This window comes from Rhinatrema bivittatum, chromosome 3 (assembly GCF_901001135.1).
Source record: "Rhinatrema bivittatum chromosome 3, aRhiBiv1.1, whole genome shotgun sequence".
Lineage (NCBI taxonomy): Eukaryota > Metazoa > Chordata > Amphibia > Gymnophiona > Rhinatrematidae > Rhinatrema > Rhinatrema bivittatum.
Genome location: NC_042617.1, coordinates 55,125,067 through 55,145,461, shown reverse-complemented (window position 1 = coordinate 55,145,461; position 20,395 = coordinate 55,125,067). Strand labels below are relative to the sequence as shown.

Here is a 20,395-nt window from a genome sequence, read left to right as displayed (position 1 = left end):
CAACCATAGTCAAAGGTATTCTAAAGTGTTTTGGCAGCAAATATTCCCAGTCGAGCACTGACTCTATGCCAGTCTATGGAGAACAGAGCATAACACTTCACTTCGGTATGCACCGGTATGCACTGTAATTATATACTCAAGAACATTTTCTTCTTAGTTTATTTATGACTAAAGCTCTCTTTGCAACCTAAAAATAAATAGCTAATAAAACATCGATAAGACTATGCTTCAGAATTTCACTGTCTCTCACTCTCCCTTTGAGACAAATTATCTTTCTATGAGTTTATAAAGAGAGTTGAAAATAGGATGGCGTGTTTTCATGACAAATTAGGACACGCGGAACACCTGAGAGAGCCAATTAAGCTAAAAACCACTGTGAAGTCTTTAGTACATCCCTGCATTGAAATAACTCTGGCTATGGCACCAGTGCAGCTGTGACTTTTAACAGTAAAGGGAAAATCAAAAAGGTACAATAAAGGCAACAACTGAGTGTGAACAATGCTCTATTTAGTGTAAGATAAAAATAAGTTAACATTAACTATTTTTATGTTCTTCCAAAAAAAGTGTGCTAATTAACATAATGTAAGAATGCTCATTGCTGAAGCAGTTTATTTCACTTTAGAAATGTTCAAAAACAATATTTTCTATTCTAATCCTTCTTAACTGTTAAAATTTGAATTTGTTGTATTTTGTGTAACACAACTGCATTATGATGTCATCAAGCATTTTCAAAGGAGCATGGCTGGTGTCACAAAAGAAGCAAGTGTGGTTTCCTATTAGCCGTGTAGCTGTTATCACAAAGGTTTGTCATCTGGTGTTTCTCATGGCAGTTTTAATCAGCCAATAACCCTTCAATGTCAGATAGCTCATCATATAATCCACTAAATTACAGTCAAGCCGTTGTCGTAATATAACAGATGAACAGTGTGTCGAGAACTCAAACCCCCAACAAACTGTTAGCATAGAAGCCCCAAGAGACTAACATTGGATTAGGAAGAGAGGGAGACCTTGCGAAAAGCAGACAGACAAGGTTGAAAGAATTATGTACATTAATTACTTGCCAAATATTAACAGTAAGTACAGTTTTTAAAGTCAGTTATCTTTGATAGTCCGAAATTCAGGCATACTCCATACTCTCTGGGCAGATTCGGTACTGCGCTCAATATCTTCGGAGATGGTCTTGATGTCACTGATAAATGGGTAAATCCGAGCACGGGATTTAAATGTTGTTAAGGATAGGCTGACCGCCCGTTTAGTGGTCCACTGTCTTGCGAGCTTCTTTGCCTCGTCTTCCTCTTTCATTCTTTCTGTGGCTTCCTGCAGCACTGTTCGGAACAGCCGGGGTATTTCTTGCACTTCTGGTTCAAATTCTGCCACAAGCTGCCTAAATCTGAAAAATTGAAAACAAAGGGCCGGATTTTAAAAGGCCTATTTTAAAAAGGTCCGGCGACGCACCTAAATCCCCGGGATGCCTGTAAGTCCCGGGGCTTTACAAAATGGGCGGACGGAGGTGGGGCCAGAGGCCTCCGACAGAGCGGCAATTGCTGCTGTGTTGGAGGATCGTGTGCCGGCAGGCTGCCGACGCGAACAACTTGCGCCTGCCCAGAGACAGGCGCAAAAGGTAAAAAAAAAATTTGGGGGGGGGGTTAGAGTATGGCTAGGGGGAGGAAAAGTTAGGGGAAGGGGTGGTAAGGTCAGGTTAGGGGGAAGGGAAGCTCCTTTCCAGGCCGCGCCAATTTCGGAGCAGCCTGGGAGGGAGCGGGGAAATGCAGTGCGGCTCGGCGCGCGCAAGTGCACAATCGTGCACCCCCTTGCGCGCGCCGTCCCCTGATTTTATAACTTGCGCATGCCTGTGTGCGCAAGTTATAAAATCAAGTGTACATGTGTGCACGACGGGTAGCACGCGCACACCTTTTTAAAATCTACCCCATATTTTTCAAACCTTGCAGCAACATTAACAAAACCTCATGGTAGAAGAGTCAGTGGTGGCTAATCCCATTAGGCAGACTAGGCAAAGACTAGCCAGTGAAAATTCAAACAGCAAATATTAAAAAAAAACACATTTTTTTACTATTTTAAACTTTGTTGTTAATGCTCTCTGAAATGTTTTTATTTAGTATCAATATAGCAAATGTTGCTTACCTGTAACAGGTGTTCTCATAGGACAGCAGAATGTTAGTCCTCACATATGGGTGACATCACAGGATGGAGCCCAATCACGGAACACTTTTGTCAAAGTTTCCAGAACTTTGACTGGCCCCTACTGGGCATGCCCAGCATGGCACTAACCCTCAGCCAGCAGGGGTCCCCCTTCAGTCTTGTTACAAAGCTACAGGCAGTGCCAAAAAATAAAATAAGAAAACGAACCCAACACCGCGGGGTGGCGGGCGGGTTTCGTGAGGACTAACATCCTGCTTGTCCTGTGAGAAAGCAAATGTTGCTTACCTGTAACAGGTGTTCTCACAGGACAAGCAGGATGGTAGTCCTCACATATGGGTGAGTACCAAGCTAAGGATGTCCGGACATGCACCAAATATACCGAGGGACGTGCCAGAGGCACAACAACTGGGGTGGAATTTGGGAGAGGGCATCCTGAACCCCACCGGGCAGGTGGAAGGGTGTTGGTACGTCACGTCGTAAATAGGTTACTCAATACAGACTGGCCGAAGATGGAATCTTGTCTTCCGGCTTTGTCTAAGCAATAGTGGGCTGTAAAAGTATGGAGAGAACTCCAGGTGGCAGCCCTGCAAATATCAGGAAGCGGCACCGATCGTAGGTGTGCTACTGAAGTCGCCATGGCCCTACAGAGTGTGCTTTAACAAGGTCTTGAAGTGGAATGCCCGCTTGCTGATAGCAAAAGGATATGCAGTCCGCTAGCCAGGAGGAGAGAGTCTGCTTACCCACAGGCTGTCCCAATTTGTTAGAATGGAAAGACACAAACAACTGAGTGCTCTTTCTGTGGGCAGCTATATGGTCTAGGTAGAAAGCTAGAGCCCGTTTACAGTCAAGGGTATGCATAGCCTGCTCTCCTGGATTGGAATGGGGCCTGGGAAAGAAGGTAGGTAGTATAATGGATTGATTGAGATGAAACTACAAAACTACCTTAAGTAGGAATTTAGGGTGAGTGCGGAGTACTGCCCGGTCCTGCAGAAGATTAGTGTAAGGCAGATAGGTAACTAGTGCCTGTAACTCACTAACTCTGCGAGCGGAAGTGATAGCCAAGAGGAAAATCACTTTCCATGTTAGATAGCGAAGATCTCAGGAATGAAGAGGCTCAAATGATGGTTTCATGAGCTGACCCAAAACTAGGTTGAGGTCCCAAGAAGGGGCCAGAGGACGCAGTGGAGGCTTGAGGTGAAGCAAGCCCTTCAGAAATCGTGTGACATGGGGTTGCACTGATATAGGGACATCCCCGACACCTTTATGGAAGGCGGCTACCGCACTGACATGCATTCTGATGGAGGAAGTTTTTAGACCTGACTCTGACAAGTGCCAGAGATAGTCTAGAAACTTTGGGATTGGACAGGTAAAGGGATCAAGGGCCTGAGAAGAGCACCATGATGCAAACCTGTTCCATTTGTAAGAGTAAGATTTTCTCATGGAAGGCTTCCGTGAAGCAATCAAGACACGGGAAACTGAATCAGAAAGGTTAAGAGGTTGAAGGATTAACCTTTCAACATCCATGCCATCAGGGACAAGGCTTGAGGATTGGGGTGGCAAAGGCACCCGTTGTTTTGAGTGAGTAGAAGCGGGTCTGTTCCCAAAGGAATGTGCCTGCGAATGGAGAGATCCTGAAGTATTGGAAACTACACCTGGTGGGGCCAGTGGGGAGCTATCAGGATCATAGTTCCCTTGTTGTGACGTAACTTCATGAGAGCCTTCGAGAGAAGTGGAAGTGGAGGGAATGCGTATAGGAGACCAGTTACCCATGATAGGAAGAACGCGTCTCTTGGTGGATAATGTTGGCTGCGAGTGAGAGAGCAGAAATTGCCTACTTTGCAATTCTGGGGTGATGCAAAAAGGTCTATTTGAGGATAACCCCATTTTTGGAAGATGGTGTTCGCTACTGAGGGGTTTAGAGACCACTCGTGCGGTTGGAAGGCGCGACTCAACTTGTCTGCCAACACGTTGTCCACTCCCGGCAAGTAGGTGGCCCTGAGGTACATCGAGTGGGAGACGGCCTCCGTCCATATCTGTGCAGCTTCCTGACACAGAAGGTAGGAGCCTGTTCCTCCCTGCTTGTTGATGTACCACATGGCCACCTGGTTATCCGTCTGGATCAGGATGACTTGATTGGATAGGCGATCCTGAAATATTCTGAGAGCGTATCGGATTGCTCGCAGCTCCAGGAAACTTATCTGGTGTTTGGCTTCCTCTGGAGACCAAGAACCTTGTGTCTGCAGATCGGCCATGTAGGCTCCCCATCCGAAGTTGGAAGCGTTGGTGGTGAGAATTATTGGAGGGTCTGGCGCCTGAAAGGGCAAGCCCTGTAGAAGATTGGTCTGATTTCTCCACCAGGCGAGAGAGAGACGGAGTGAATCGGTTATGTGGACAATGGTCGACAGGGGCTGAAGGGATTGAGTCCATTGCGACCTTAGAGTCCACTGCATGACTCTCATGGCTAAGCGGGCCATTGGGGTGACCTGAACTGAGGACGCTATGTGTCCCAGGAGGATGAGAAAACGATGTGCAGTCGTTGAATGTTGAGATCGCAGCTGATGCGCCAGAGACACGAGAGTGAGAGCTTGTTGTCGAGGCAGGAAAGCCTTTGCCTGCAAGGTATCCAAGTCTGCCCCAAAGAACGATAAGTTTTGAGATGGACTAAGCAGGATTTGTCGTAATTGATGAGAAATCCGAGTGAAATTAGAGTGTTTAAGGTGAGATGTAGGGACGACAGAGCAGCTTGCTGAGTCAGATCCCTGATTAACCAATTGTCCATATAGGGGTAGACGTGAACACCTTGAGTCCTGAGGAAGGCTGCAACCACGACGAGGCATTTTGTGAAGACACGTGATGCAGATGCGAGGCCGAATGGAAGCACTCGGTACTGATAGTGCTTAGGGCCTACGAGAAACCTCAGGTATTTGCGATGAGATGGACTTATCACAATATGAGTGTATGCGTCCTGGAGGTCTAGAGAGCAGAGCCAGTCTCTTCTTTGTAGAAGAGGAAGAAGTGAGCCCAAGGTTACCACCTTGAACTTTTCTCTCTGGAGGTACTTGTTTAGGGCTCATAGATCCAGAATTGGACGAACGCCTCCCAATCTTTTGGGGATTTGGGAATAGAACCCGAGGCCTTGCTGAGGGGATGGTACTGGTTTTATTGCTCTGGACTGGAGAAGGAGGGAAACTTCCTGTTCCAGGAGCAATGAATGGTCGGATGTTTTCCACGTCCTTAGAGGTGGGGAATCCGGTGGGATAGAGAGAAAATTGAGATGATATCCTTGAGCAATTATCGCTAGGACCCACTGGTCTGAGGTGATTGAGTGACACCTGTTGTTGAAATGGCACAATCGACCTCCCACTGGTATGTGGGGTAATGGAAGCTGGCTGCTGCTCTCTAGGCGAGAGTCAAAAGCCAGAAGCTGGGCCCGGCTCGGGGGCTGTTTGTGGCTTTTGTTTCCGGGTTTAAAGAGACTGTGTTTTTAGAAATGGTCTCGTAGAACGGGATTTGGTTGGTGGTGGGTAGGACTTCTTCAGACGGAAGAAAGACTTTTTAGAGTCCTTCCGAAAGGGCTGTTTGGAAGAGTTATCCGAAGGTATCAGAGAGAGCTGTCTTAGGGTCTCATGATGGTCCTTTAATTCAGCCTGTCTTTTGAATCTGCTCTCCAAATAGATTGTTTCTGACACAGGGGAGGTCGGACAATCTGTCCTGGACTTCAGGTCGAAGGTCTGAAGATTTGAGCCAGGCCCATCGTCTTGCTGAAATAGCAGTTGCAGATACCCTGGTTGCAGTGTCAAAGATGTCATAAGATGTTCTGATCTCATGTTTGCCTGCCTCAAAACCCTTATTAAGTAGGGTCTGTAGCTGTTCTTGAAATGGCTGAGGCATGGAGTCTGTCAGGTCTTGTATCTGCTTAAAGATGACCCTATTATATTGGGTCATATAAAGTTGGTAAGCGGCTATTCGAGAGATGAGCATTGATCCTTGGAAGACTCGGCGACCAATGGCATCCAGAAACTTCTGCTCCTTTCCAGGGGGAAAAGAAGTGTGAGGTTTTGATCTTTTTGCTCTCTTCTGTGCAGATTCAACTACCACAGATTGGTGATCCAATTGAGGTTTTTGAAAACCTGGAGCTGACTGCACCAAATAGGTAGTGTCAGCTTTTCTGTGGACTGGTGCAATGGAGCCAGGATGTTCCCAGTTCTTCTGGAGGAGGTCCAGAAGAACTTGGTGGTCAGGGATGGAGGTTATTTCCTTGGGAGCATCAAGGAATTAGAGCAACTCCATCATCTGATGTCTATCATCCTGTTCAGTCTGTAATTGGAAGGGAACCAATTGAGACATTTCCTTCACAAAATTTATGAAAGAAAGGTCCTCTGGAAGAGAACGCTTTCTACTCTCAGTGGGTGAAGGTGGTGATGGCAAGTCATCGGTGTCTGGTGAGGAGTCATCAGTCCAGGTATCTTAAGGATCAGCACCTGTCCCTCTAGGAACTAGAGGAGAATGGGGTGGTTGGATACCTGAAGGCCCCGGTCTAGGCTCCTCAGGAATCGAAGGAATTACCGGAGGCATCGATAAAGGCATCGAAGGTCTCGGCGCAGGCATCGAGGGCATCGATGGATGGCTTGATGGCGCCGATGGACGTATTGGCACCGATGGAATCGGTGGCGATGGCTGTATCGGTCTCGATGGCTGAGGCAGAACTGATGGAGGGATGCGGAACGGTGTTTCTCCTCCCGATGACAGAGCAAGCGGGAGAGCACCGGAGCCATCGGTGACCCAGGGTCCATCGGTGGAAAAGTGGCGATAAGCGCTTCCATCCTGGATAGCAGCGGTGTCAAGGCTGCCGGAATCAGGTCGGTGGTCGGTTCCACTATCGGCACCGGTGTCGGTACCAGGGGAACATGGAGTCGTTGTATCGCATTGTCGATAGCCTCCTGAACCATCTGGTCCAGTTCTTCTCGGAGACCTGGAGCAAGCAGCTCCGGAACAGAAGAAGCAGGCAGAGGCATAGCCGGAGGGACCACCGTTAAAGGCGGAGTCGCGGCTCCCGATGCCCCATCAGGGGAGGGTTGCCTCGGTGACCCGGTCGCAAAAAAGGTCGGTGCCTTTTCTGGACGGGGTTTCTTCGACAGCGGCTCGGACAATGGCAAGGTCAATGATTTCGCTCCCTCGATGGTTCGAATCTTTCGGTGCCAATGGCGATGTTTCTCCCTACGATCCCCTCGGTCTTGAAGGGAGAGTAGAGGGTGTCGATGGCCGAGAAGTCGTCGATGCCGGGCGGTCACCGGCCGGTGGTCAATGCTGGCGTGAAGTTGACGGTGCCGGTTCGGACGATGTCGATGCAATGGACGGAGTCGGGGTTTGAGTACGGAAGAGAAGTTCCATCTTCTCCATTCTGGCCTTGCGACCTTTTGGTGTCATTAGGGCACATTTGGTGCAGGTCACGATATCATGCTCTCGTCCAAGACACATTACACAGACTTTATGGGGGTCTGTAATGGACATGGTACGAGTACAGTCCGGGCACCGATGGAACCCCGACACCATGGCCATAGAAAAAATCGAGCCGCGATACGGTCGACGGCCAGTAGGCCGCGAAGGCCAAACTCGACGGTAATCAACGGAAAACGGGTAGAAACTTACTGGAATACCGCGGCTTGAAAAAAGTTAACAGGGGGACCCCTGTGGGGCAATTTAACTTTTAATAATTCCGTGAGGAAAATTCCTGTCAGGAATCTCTACAGAGCTCCTTAACCGCGAAGCTACTGCTGCACAGAAAAAAGAAGACTGAAGGGGGACCCCTGCTGGCTGCAGGGTTAGTGCCATGCTGGGCATGCCCAGTAGGGGTCAGTCAAAGTTCTGGAAACTTTGACAAAAGTGTTCTGTGATTGGGCTCCATCCTGTGATGTCACCCATATGTAAGAACTACCATCCTGCTTGTCCTGTGAGAACATTAGAGCCAACCATGACCGGCAATGTTTCCCAAGAACCACAGTATGCACAGATTGCACCTGCACTAGCCTGCCCTTCACCACTCCTCCTTGGTCTCAACATTCCTCAAATATCCACAAGAATCTCCTTCTGAAGGTTCTATTAGTCCTCTAGTTCTCCAACTCCTACTCAACTTCTTTCACATCCTCTGCCCAGGCCATACTCCAGGTATTGGGTCATCTCTGTCACAAAGCTGATTCAGTCTTAAAGGCAGTAACATCCATGTGCTCCTCAAATGCTGCCTCAATATTACCCTATAGCAGCAGTCAATGCACAGGACACATCCTTTTTATTGTATTCATTTATTTTATTTTACAGGTTCTTACATACCACCCATTTTGGGGTTCCCTACTGGGCGGTTTTTCCTGTAGCCTGTCCCAAGGAGGGCATAGTCAGTCATTAAAACTATGTTGCTGTACTTGTAAGGGTTTTCTCCATTACAAGCTTTGCAGTTTTTCAATGTCATCAGTCATCTGATCAATTTTCAAATGAAAAAATAGATCATGCACGCACATTTGCCCTGCTCTGAACCACTCAGTTCATCTTATTTAATTTATTTTAAAAAAGGTCTCTTACATTAGACAAAGTTCAAGATGGGTTACAGTAAATGCAACTATAGTTCCAACATTAGTGCCCCAAATGTGAAGATATACAACACTATCTTAAGACACAATCTTCACATAAATAAGATATAACGATAGGGAATCTATCACATTCATAGGGCCATCATAATAGGCACTACCAGTGAAAAAAATACCTTCTTTGCCTTACTTTTAATTATCAGCCATGTTTTCTCAACTTTTTTAGTTTGCTTTTTTATATATGCAATTAAAAACTTATGAGCAGATTTTTAATCAATTGCGCGCGTAAAAACGGGGGTTACGCGCATGGCCAGGCCTTGCACGTGCCGTGTGCATTTTCAAAGGGGCCCGCCCACACGTTACAAACGGAGCAGTAAGCAACAAAATAAAAATAAAAATAGGTAGGAGTAAGGATGTATTTATTTATTTATTTATTAGCTTTTATATATCGACATTCGTGGGTACATCTTGCCGGTTTACAATATAACTGAAGGAGGAAATTACAAAAAACCAGGGTGGGGGGAGAGGGAGCAGATAGAAAGAGAGAAGGGGCGAGAGAAGAGAGGGAAAAACAGGAAGAGGAGAAAAGGAACAGTACCTGATGGAAAACAACAGAAGAACATAATAAGTAGCATTGCAAATTATACACTCAGTAAGGGACTGTGTATAACCTTATACACTGTGGATAACCTTATATAAATTATACACTCCAAAAAGTATTATATACAATGATATACATTATCTTTAACTAGTACATACAGGAGACACTATATATGACATTACAAATTATGTGTTCAGAAAGGCAACTATATATAGACTAGCAGGGTTGCTATAGGGAAAAGTAAGGTTTAAAGGATAGCGGAGGGGGGTAAATAAAAGGGATATAAAAGGGGTTACTATAGGGTAAAAAGGTAGGTAAAAAGGTAAAAGTGAAAAGGTAGGGAAAAAGGTTTGGGATGAGAAGGAGAGGGGAAGGAGAAGGGAGGTTAGGTAAGGGGGTAGGGAATTGGGAGAGGCCCAATCTCGTCGCTGCGCACAGCCCACAGATTTTATAACATGTGTGTGCCGGCGCAGGCATGTTATAAAATCGGTGCGTCCACGTGTGCACGCTGGGAAGCGCACGCTTCTTTTAAGATCTACCCCTTAGCTTGCAAACATTATCGCTAAAGTCCCAAGAAAACTCCCTGACACGGGTCCGTAACTTTGGCGATAAAATGAAAAACGCTGTGTGCAACCATCGCTTGACAATTAATTGTAAAAGGATTTGTCAACATTATGAAACAGTCCCCCTGAAGAAGGCACACAAAACACGGACCTGTGTTGGAGAGTTTTCTTTGAACTTCAGCGATAACATTTGCAAGCTAAGTTTTTAATTGCATATATAAAAAAAACAAACTAAAAAAGTTGAGAAAAACATGGCTGATGATTAAAAGTAAGGCAAAGAAGGTGTTTTTTTTCTCTGGTAGTGCCTATTATGATGGCCTTATGAATGTGATAAATAAGATATAACGATAGGGAATCTATGTGAAGTTTGTGTAAAAGCAATCATCAAAATAAGACAAAATTTAACAACAAAACAAAAGTATCATCAAACCATTCCATATGAACTTATTAAACTATCTTTATGAAAATAAGTTCTCCATCTCAAGGGGCCATCATCTGTAGAGTTCAACGTTCTCTGACTAGGAAGTCCCAATTGAGAAAGCTAGTTGACAGTCTGTAGTGATTCAGGGAGACGGTTCCAAAAATTGCAGCAGCCACAGAAAAAGCCTTATCCTGACTTTTTGCAAAATGTGCAGCTTTTATTGAAGGAACATCAAGGAGGCTCGATTGTGATAATCAAAACGTACAAAGTAGGTTATGGATCTGAAAAATAGCACTACTTCATGGAGATTCATTATTCTGCAAGAGCTTATGAATCAGGATACCTGTTTTGTATTTCGATCTCCAGGATACAGGCAACCAATGGAGATCTCTGAGCACCTGGGTAATATGTTTTCTAATGTCAGGGCCTGTCAAAACATGGGCTGATGCATTTTGGCTGACCAGAAGTGGCCGCAGGGTAGAGGCTGGAACACCAAGATACAAAGAACTGCAGTAGTTGATGCCTATGAATAACATCACTTGAAAAACGGTTTGAAAATCTTACAGATCATCTGCAATGCACATATAGTTGTGTTCATAAGTTTACATACCCCTGGCAGAATTTGTAAGATGTGTAGCATTTTAAAAAAGATGAGTGATTAGACAAACACATGTCTGTTATTTTTAATGTGTTTCAAATTAAACTATTATGCATCACAAAATAGCACAATTGTCAAACAAGCCATAGCAATAACAGAAATAATAAAGTGGACCTGTTCAAAAGTTTGCATACCCCTGAATGTTTGGGCTGATAATATACACTTGAGTTGATGCACACAGGTTTATTTGACAATGAAAGATAGTATCCATACCTGTGCTTTGTTTGATTGTAATCAGTGTCTGTGTATAAATAGGCAATGAGGTTTTTAGCTCTTGAGAAACCCTTGTGCATTTCATCCAGGGCTGCACTGATTTTGGTGGTAATTGAAGCTTGGGGAAAGCAAAAGAACTGACAAAGGATTTGCAAGCAAAAGTAGTTGAACTTTATAAATCAGAAAAAAAGATATAAAAGATATCCAAAGATTTGAAATGCCAATCGGCACTACTCAAACTATGATCAAGAAGTGGAAAATTATGAGATCTGTTAACACCAAGGTAGACTAAGAAAGATTTCAGACACAACTGCCAGGAAAATTTGTCGGCATGCAAAGAAAAGCCTACAAGCAGCTTCTTCTGAAATCCAGGCTTCTCTGAAACAAAGTGGTGTGGGTGTTTCAGCATGCACAATAAGGAGATACATGAACAAAAATGGACTGCATGGTAGAATTGCCAGAAGAAAGCCACTGCTGCACCAATGCCACAAAACAGCCTGCAAAACAATACGCTAAACAGCACCTAGAGAAGTCTCAAACTTCTGGAACAAAATAATTTGGTGATGAGACCAAAACTGAAATTTATGGTCACAACCCAGGGATGGATTGCAGGAAAAAATTTGCCCAGGGTAATTTTTCAAAACTGGCCCATGAGGTATCTGATGCCCTCATGCACTTTCCCTGCAGCACGTGGATCAACAGCTCCTAAAAGCACACTTAGTCAACCCTGGAACCCAGCAGAATTGAACCAAAATATCTCCAAAATCAACTTTATCTTCCCTAAATAACTAAGAAGTTAAACACATTCTAGACCATGGGTGAGCAGAGTTGCAGCCCCGTTCCATCCATGCAAATTGGTTAGGTGTCCTACACATCTGCTTATATCTCTTACAGAGATATATTCTGTATTCTTGGTCTGGCTCCTCAACCAAGTAATGACACTGCTAGCCAGTATATGACACACACAAGTTCAGTCACAAACAGATTTTATAGATTGCAGAAACTTTATTGGCACATATACACTAATACCCACAATGACACATACTCTTTCTCAGACACAAAGGGCCAGATTTTCTAATCTACGCCCGATTTTATAACATGTGCGTGCAGCCATCGCGGAAAGATTAAATGATTTCTTTGCTTCGGTCTTTACTGAAGAGGATGTTGGAGAGATACACATTCCGGAGATGGTTTTCAAGGGTGATGATTCAGATGAACTGAACCAAATCATGGTGAACCTGGAAGATGTGGTAGGCCAGATTGACAAACTGAACAGTAGTAAATCACCTGGACCGTATGGCATACACCTCAGGGTTCTGAAAGAACTAAAAAATGAAATTTCAGACCTATTTCAATTAATTTGTAAACTGTCATTAACATCATCCGTTGTACCTGAAGATTGGAAGATGGCCAATGTAACCCCTATATTTAAAAAGGGATCCAGGGGTGATCCGGGAAACTATAGAACAGTGAGTCTGACTTCAGTGCCGTAAAAAATCATGGAAACTGTTATAAAGAATAAAATCACAAAACATTTAGATAGATATGGTTTGATGGGACACAGCCAACATGGATTTACTCAAGGGAAGTCTTGCCTCACAAATCTCCTACATTTTTTTTGAAGGGGTGAATAAACATGTGGACAAAGATGAACCGGTAGATGTGTGTATTTGGATTTTCAGAAGGCATTTGACAAAGAAAACTAAAAAGTCATAGGATAGGAGGTGATGTCCTTTTGTGGACTGCAAACTGGTTAAAAGACAGGAAACAGAGAATAGGATTAAATAGTCTGTTTTCACAGTGGAAAAAGGTAAACAGTGGAGTGCCTCAGGGATCTGTACTTGGACCGGAGCTTTTTAATATATTTATAAATGATCTGGAAAGGGGTACAATGAGTGAGATGATCAAATTTGTGGATGACACAAAATGATGCAGAATAGTTAAATCTCAAGCAGATTGTGATAAATTACCGGAGGAACTTGCGAGACTAGAAGACTGGGCTTACAAATGGCAGATGAAATTTAATGTGGACAAATGCAAAGTGATGCATATAGGGAAAAATAACCCTTGCTATAGTTACACAATTTTAGTTTCTATCTTAGGAGTTACTACCCAGGAAAGAGATCTAGGCATCATAGTGGATAATACATTTAAATTGTCAGCTCAGTGTGCTGTGGCAATTAAAAAAATCAAACAGAATGTTAGGAATTATTAAGAAGGGGATGGCAAATAAAATGATGGATGTCATAATGCCTCTGTATCACTCCATGGTGAAACCGCATCTTGAATACTGTGCACAATTCTGGTCGCCACATCTCAAAAAAGATATAGTTGCACTGGAGAAAGTGCAGAGAAGGGCTACCAAAATGATAAGGGGCATGGAACGGCTGCCCTATGAGGAAAGGCTAAGGATGTTAGGGCTGTTCAGTTTGGAGAAGAAACGACTGAGGGGGGATATGATAGAGGTCTACAAAATCATGAAAGGACTTGAAAAAGTTAATGTAAATCAGCTATTTACTCTCTCAGGAGGCACTCCATGAAGTTAGCAAGTAACTCATTTAAAACAAATCGAAGAAAATTATTTTTCACTCGGCATAGTTAAGCTCTGGAATTCATTGCCAGAGGATGTGGTTACAGCAGTTATTGTAATTGGGTTTAGAAAAGGTTTGGATAAGTTCCTAGAGGAAAAATCTATAAACTGCTATTAATTAATAAGCAATAGTAGCTTGAGATTTATTTAATGTTTGGGTACTTGTGACTTGGATTGGTCACTTTGGAAACAGCATACTGGACTTGATGGATCCTTGGTCTGTCCCAGTATGGCAATTCTTATGTTAAGAACAAATATTTCAAAACAGCTGATGAAAAGAATACCCAAAAATTCATTTTTTAAAATTATTCCCAGATGCCATTAAAAACAGAATATAAACCAAATAATTAAATAAAACATGTAAAAACAGAAGACATTAAATAACACTCAATTATTAAAACTTACAAGGATAAAAAAAAATCCCCTGCTCTCCATGCCTGGGAACTTTTGATTTCTAGTCACCCTGCGATGGCCATGGATTAGTTCGTGGTGGGAGTGGTACAGCTTTCTCCTCTCTCTCTCACATATCCATATTCTCCAACACACGCACTTGCTTACTCACAGATCCTCACACACGTTCTCTCTCTCTCTCATATGCTGTCTCACATATACAAACATATGCTCTCGCTCACATATTTATGCTCTCGTGTTCTCTCTCACACATACATGCACACACACACTCTCTCCCCAGAACATACACACAGAGGCTTCCTCGGGCCTGCACAGCTTCTTTCTCCCACACATGCAGTCTTACATGCACATATGCTCTCTTACATGCTATTTGCTCACACATAAACTCTCTGACACATATATTACATGCTCCATCTCACATATATATGCTCTCTCACACATATAAACGCTCGCTCTCTCTCCCTGGAACATAACAATAACAGAAGCCTGTTCCTTGGGCCTGTGCAACGTTTCTCACACACACATACATTCTATTTACTCACACACATACTCACTCTCACTCTCTCTCTCTCTCTCTCCAAGGAACATACAGGATTCAGGTAGCATCAGCCTTCTTTCTTCAGCTGGGTGGCCCTACGAACACAACAGCCTCCTTACTGCACAGCTCGTGAGCACAAAAGTATATTTCAGGCATGCAGCCCTATAGGTGCTGTAAGAGACTCCTAAGTAGCGTAGCTCCCAGCAACAGCCTCTTTTCCATGATGTGGCACAGCTGACAGGGCCTCTTCTCTTCAGCCGTGCGAACCCCACAGAATGAAGCCTTTTATTTTCCAAATTCGTGGCCCAGCTGACAAGGGTCTGCACGGCTGAAGAGAAGAGGCCGCTGTCAGCTGGGCCGCGAGTTTAGTTTAGTTTATTAAAATTTTTTAAGCACTTTGTGCAAAAGCTCTAAGTGATTGATATGTTAACCATACATAATTATTACAAATAACAGATAAAACAAAGAGCATAATAAAACAAACAAATCAAAATAAATATACAAAACAATCAAAATAAATATACAAAACAATCTAAAAATAAGACATTTGGCTTGCCAAATCAAGAAGGCCTGTGATAACTGTTAACTTACTCTCTGCCACTATAATACATAACCAGAACCTGATTACGACAAACGAGGCGCAAAAGAGAAGGCTTCGGTCTGCGGGGGCCGGCTGACTGTGGCCTTCTCTTTTCAGCCACACAGACCCAGGCAATTCAGCTGCTGCGCGGGTACGGTAGACACAGACCCAGGCAATTCAGCTGCTGCGTGGGTACGGTAGACATAGCATCTTTCTCTTCTGTCCACAGGGAGGAGGGACCCAGCGCAGGAAAAGACTCCCTCAGTGGAATTATTGGGGCTTAAAATAGATAGGTGGCAGGTGCCCTGACTGCAGAACATCTGCACAAGTTAGCCCTGCAAACATGTGACAGGGGTGGATTGGCCCACTGGGGCATGCCCGAAGCCCCGACTGGCCAGTCCACCCCTGGTCACAACCATAAACGCTATGATAAGAAGCACACCATCCCTACTGTGAAGCATGGAGGTGGATCTCTGCTGTTTTGGGGGTGTGTAAGCTACAGCAGCACAGGGAATTTAGTCAAAACTGATGGCAGGATGAATGCAGCATCTTATCAGAAAATATTAGAAGAGAATTTGCATTAATCAGGAAGCTGCGCAGGGGGCACGCTTGGATTTTTCAACATGACAATGATCCGAAACATAAGGCCAAGTTGACCCTTCAATGGCTGCAGCAGAAGAAAATTAAGGTTCTGGAGTGGTCATCACAGTCTCCTGAGCCAGTTTGGGAAGAATTCAAACATGCAGTTCATGCTAGCAGCCAAAAAATTTACAGGATCCGCAGACTTTTTGCCAAGAGGAATGAGAAAATAAAGGGCCTCATTCACACAAAGACTGGAAGCTGTCAGTAATGCAAAAGGGGGCAATACACGATATTAAGAACTAAGGATATGCAAATTTTTTTAACAGGATCATTTTATTATTTCCTTTACTGCTATGGTTTAATTAATAATTATACTATTCTGTGATGCATACTAGTTTAATTTGAAATACATTAAAAATAACAAACATGTTTTGTCTGATCACTCATGTTTTCTTAAAATGCTACACATCTTACAAATTCTGCCAGGGGTATGTAAACTTATGAGCACAATTGTATAATACTGAAGGAAAGCAAGTCTCCAAAGAGCACTCAGATATATTAAGCCACAATAATTTATCATGACAGGGGCAGCCGTGTGATATTAAGCCCCTCCCCAACAAAATATTATGATGGGTTCCCAGTGATATTTTATCTCACGGAAAAAATCTGCTAGATAAAATATTGTGGCAGAGGCCTCAAAAGCACATGATGGCAACCCGCTTCGCATGTAGCCATCATCGTATTACAGGGCCACATGGCCCAAAACACCCCCTGGGGAGTCTACTGCGACCTCCACACATCCCCCACTACCTATTCAGGCGGTGCAGAACCTCTAAATTATAAAAAAAAAAAAAAAAAGTGCACAGTCACACAGTAACGCCCCGCTCCTTCACAAACCTCTCTCCTTTGTCAGAAGCCCTTCTTCTCCAGTCCAACTGTTGAGTAGGAGGTGGATCCTAGGGCTGAGGAGGGGTTGACGCAACCTGTAGGCGAGGGCCTACAGAACCCCACCGTCAGCAGGCGGTGGGGGCTGAAGCTGGAGGCCACTGGAGCTTCACCTATACCAGCCCACGTTCCCCTTGTGTTGAGCCTTCAGGTGCCGGGGCCGGCAGGACTTAGGCGGGCCTCAAGGTTAAGTACAGGTAGTAGATGGTTCAGCCCAGAGACAGCAGCCAGCAGGTGGCATGGTCCTATCCCGGACGGGATGTGGAACAGGAACTCAAGCACCAAGGGACAAGAAGGAACTGAAGATGCCTGAGCAAAGGAAGGCCGAAGCCTTAATAGTCCGTGTCCAGAGGATAGGGACAGAGGCATCACTGTCAAGCTTGAATGGAAGCTGACGGCACTTGGAAGGTGTAGCAAGCAACGTGGAACTCTGGACTCTAGAAAGTCTGAGGCGAAGTCGTTCGTAGCAATGGTCAAGGCACGGAGAAGGCAGGCGAGGTCAGGAGTAGTAGAGGTCAGGCTTGGAGAAGGCAGGCGAGGTCAGGCGTAGCAGAGGTCAGACTTGGAGAAGGCAGGCGAGGTCAGGCATAGCAGAGGTCTGGCTTGAAGAAGGCAGGCGAGGTCAAGCGTTGCAGTAGTCAGAACCAGGTAGTCAATATAGTAGACAGATGAGATGAACACAGGAAACAGGAACAAGACAAGCACAAGGCAATTAGAACTCGGAAACCGGAACAGGAGACCAAAGCGACCTGATGCAAAGGCAATGCTGAGGAGCGCTGCCTGAGCTTTTATATGTTGAGGGAACTGACGTCAACATCCGGATCCGCAGCCAGGTTCCTGCCACGGGCCCTTTAAAGGTTTCACTGGTGCGCGCACCTAGGGAGGGGCCCGGCACTGGCATCTCTCCGTGAACCCTGCAGAGAGGTCCGACAGATGGAGGCATCCTGGCTGGAGATCCCGGGAAACGGAGCAGGGCCAGAGGTGCTGGTGGAAGTCCAAGGTCAGGAATGGCGGCCCACTGCCACCAGCGACGAGGAGATGGAGCCTGAAGCTTGTGTAGAGAGGTGAGAGGACTGCACTGCAGGGCTGCTGCGGGCGGCGAGCGTAACAGTAACCCCCTTTATGCCCCCCTCCTGGAGTTCGGGGTTATCTGGGGCACGATGGATATCGATAGAAGGGTCTTGTCCAAGATGTTACGAGCAGGCTCCCATGAATTTTCCTTGGGTCCATAGCCCTCCCAAGAAAGGAGGTACTCCCATCGGCGGCCTCTACAGCAGACGTCTAGAACTTTATGGACTTTATACGTCGTATCAGTCTCTGCCACCAATGCAGGTGGCTCAGGGACCTTCTGGGTAGGCCAGGACAAATCATGAAACCGGCTTAAATAATGAAACATGAAAGGTATTATGTATACCTAAGGAAGGAGGAAGCTGGTACGTCACAGGTCTGATGCGTCGGGTAATCAGGAACGGTCCAATAAATCTTGGAGCAAATCTCTGCGAAGGAATTCGGAGTCTAATATATTTGGTACTCAACCAGACTTTCTGGCATGGAAGAAATTCAGGAGCTGTGCGGTGATGACTGTCAGCAGTTTTCTTGGCCCGGGAAGCTTTCTGGCGCAGGCGAAGATTCGTCTGTTCCCACAATGTCTTAAGGGTATCTGCAGTAGCCTGTGCTGCAGGAGACGGCACGGAGAGAGGTACAGGTAATGGTGTTTGAGGTTGTTTCCCATAGACTATAGAGAATGGTGATGTTCCAGTAGCTATGGCGATATGAGAGTTGTGGGAAAACTCTGCCCAGGATAAGAGGGCCAACCAGTTGTCTTGTTGGTCATTGATATAGGCCCGCAGGAATGCCTTCAAGGAGTGGTTCATCCGTTCAACTTGCCCTTTGGCTTGGGGGTGATAGGCGGTCGTGAGGCTGATGTTAATACCAAACATTCGGCAAAGGGAGCACCAATATCTGGCGACGAATTGAGGACCTCAATCAGAAACAATATCCACCGGTAGGTCAAGCAGTCTGAAAATATGATGAAAAAAGAGACGTGCTAGCTCTGGTGCAGATGGTAGGCCCGGAAGAGGTACAAAATGGGCCATTTTTGAAAAACGGTCTATGGTGACCCATATCATGGTATTACCCTTAGAAGGGGGCATCCATGATGAAATCCGTAGATAAGTGAGTCCACGGTTCCTCGGATGCTGGAAGTGGTTGTAAAAGTCCCCAAGGTCACCCGACCAGGGGTTTTTGTTGTGCGCACACATTACAGGATTCGACGTATGCCTTAGCGTCGGAGACCAAAATAGGCCACCAGAAAAACCTCTGGAGCAGTGCCACAGTTCGCGCACGTACTGGGTGGCCGGCAAATTTGGAATCATGTGCCCAGCGAAGAACTCTTTCCCTGAGTCGTCAGGGCACCACGGTTTTCCCAGTAGGAACTTGATAGGTGGCAGACATGGAAATACAAGCTGGGTCGATGATGTGAATTGGCTCTTCGGGGATGTCTTCAGGTTCAAAAGATCGGGATAAGGCGTCTGCCCGGAGATTCTTATCCACAGGGCGGTAGTGGAGCTCGAAATCGAACCTTGAAAAAAATAAGGCCCATCGATCTTGACGGGCATTGAGGCACTGGGCGTGACTTAGATGTTATAAGTTTTTGTGGTCAGTGAGCACCGTGAATTTATGTTGTGCGCCCTCGAGCTACGGGTGCCTCTCTTCAAGAGCCAATTTAATGGCGAGCAGTTCGCGGTCCCCAATACTGTAGTTCTGCTCTGCCAATGAAAAATTTTGAGAAAAAAATGAGCATGGAACTGTGGTACCAAAAGCAGTGCGCTGACTTAGAACAGCTCCAGCCCCAATGGCGGAAGTATCCACCTCGACTAAAAATGGACGAGTCGGGTCAGGGTGACATAAGCAGGATCATTTTTGGAAGGTTTCTTTCAAACGATGAAAGGCGGTAACGGCCTCGGGCGGCCAATTCCATGTATTTTGACCCTTCCAGGTCAGGGCCATCAGAGGAGCAGCCAGTGTGGAGTAATGCAGGATAAAATGGCGAAAATAATTAAGGAATCCCAAGAAGCGCTGGAGCGCTTTAAGTCCCACTGGTTGTGGCCAATCCCGGATTGCTCTCAATGTATCTGAGTCCATGGAGAAGCCTTGAGGAGAGATTATGTAGCCAAGGAACGGTAAACTGGACCTCTCGAACAAACACTTGTCCAGTTTTGCAAACAAGTGGTTTTTTCGTAGGCGTTGTAGTACCATTCATACATCGGCCCAGTGGGTGTCGAGATCCTTCGAAAATATGAGATATCGTCCAGACAGACCACAACCTTGATATATAGCAGATCCCTGAAAATTTCATTCATCATCCGCTGGAATATAGCTGGTGCGTTGGAAAGGCCAAAAGGCATCCCCAAGTATTCAGAGTGGCCGTCTCTAGTATTAAAGGTGGTTTTCCAGATGTCATCAGGGCGGATTCTCACCAAGTTATACGCCCCACGTAAATCCAGCTTCGAGAAGATGGTAGCACCTTGGAGACGATCAAATAGTTAAGAAATC

At 45.3% G+C, this 20,395-nt stretch overlaps 1 protein-coding gene across 1 annotated transcript in view; it reads right to left on the bottom strand.

Annotated features, from left to right (window-relative positions):
- Positions 1-578: 578 nt before the first annotated feature.
- Positions 579-20,395, bottom strand: part of RD3 (retinal degeneration 3, GUCY2D regulator) — a 48,008-nt gene continuing 28,191 nt past the window's right edge. Inside the window, exon 3 of the mRNA XM_029596760.1 lies at positions 579-1,390. Within this exon, the coding sequence (XP_029452620.1) occupies positions 1,093-1,390 (298 nt within the window). The 3' untranslated portion in view covers positions 579-1,092. The remainder of the gene's footprint in view (positions 1,391-20,395) is intronic.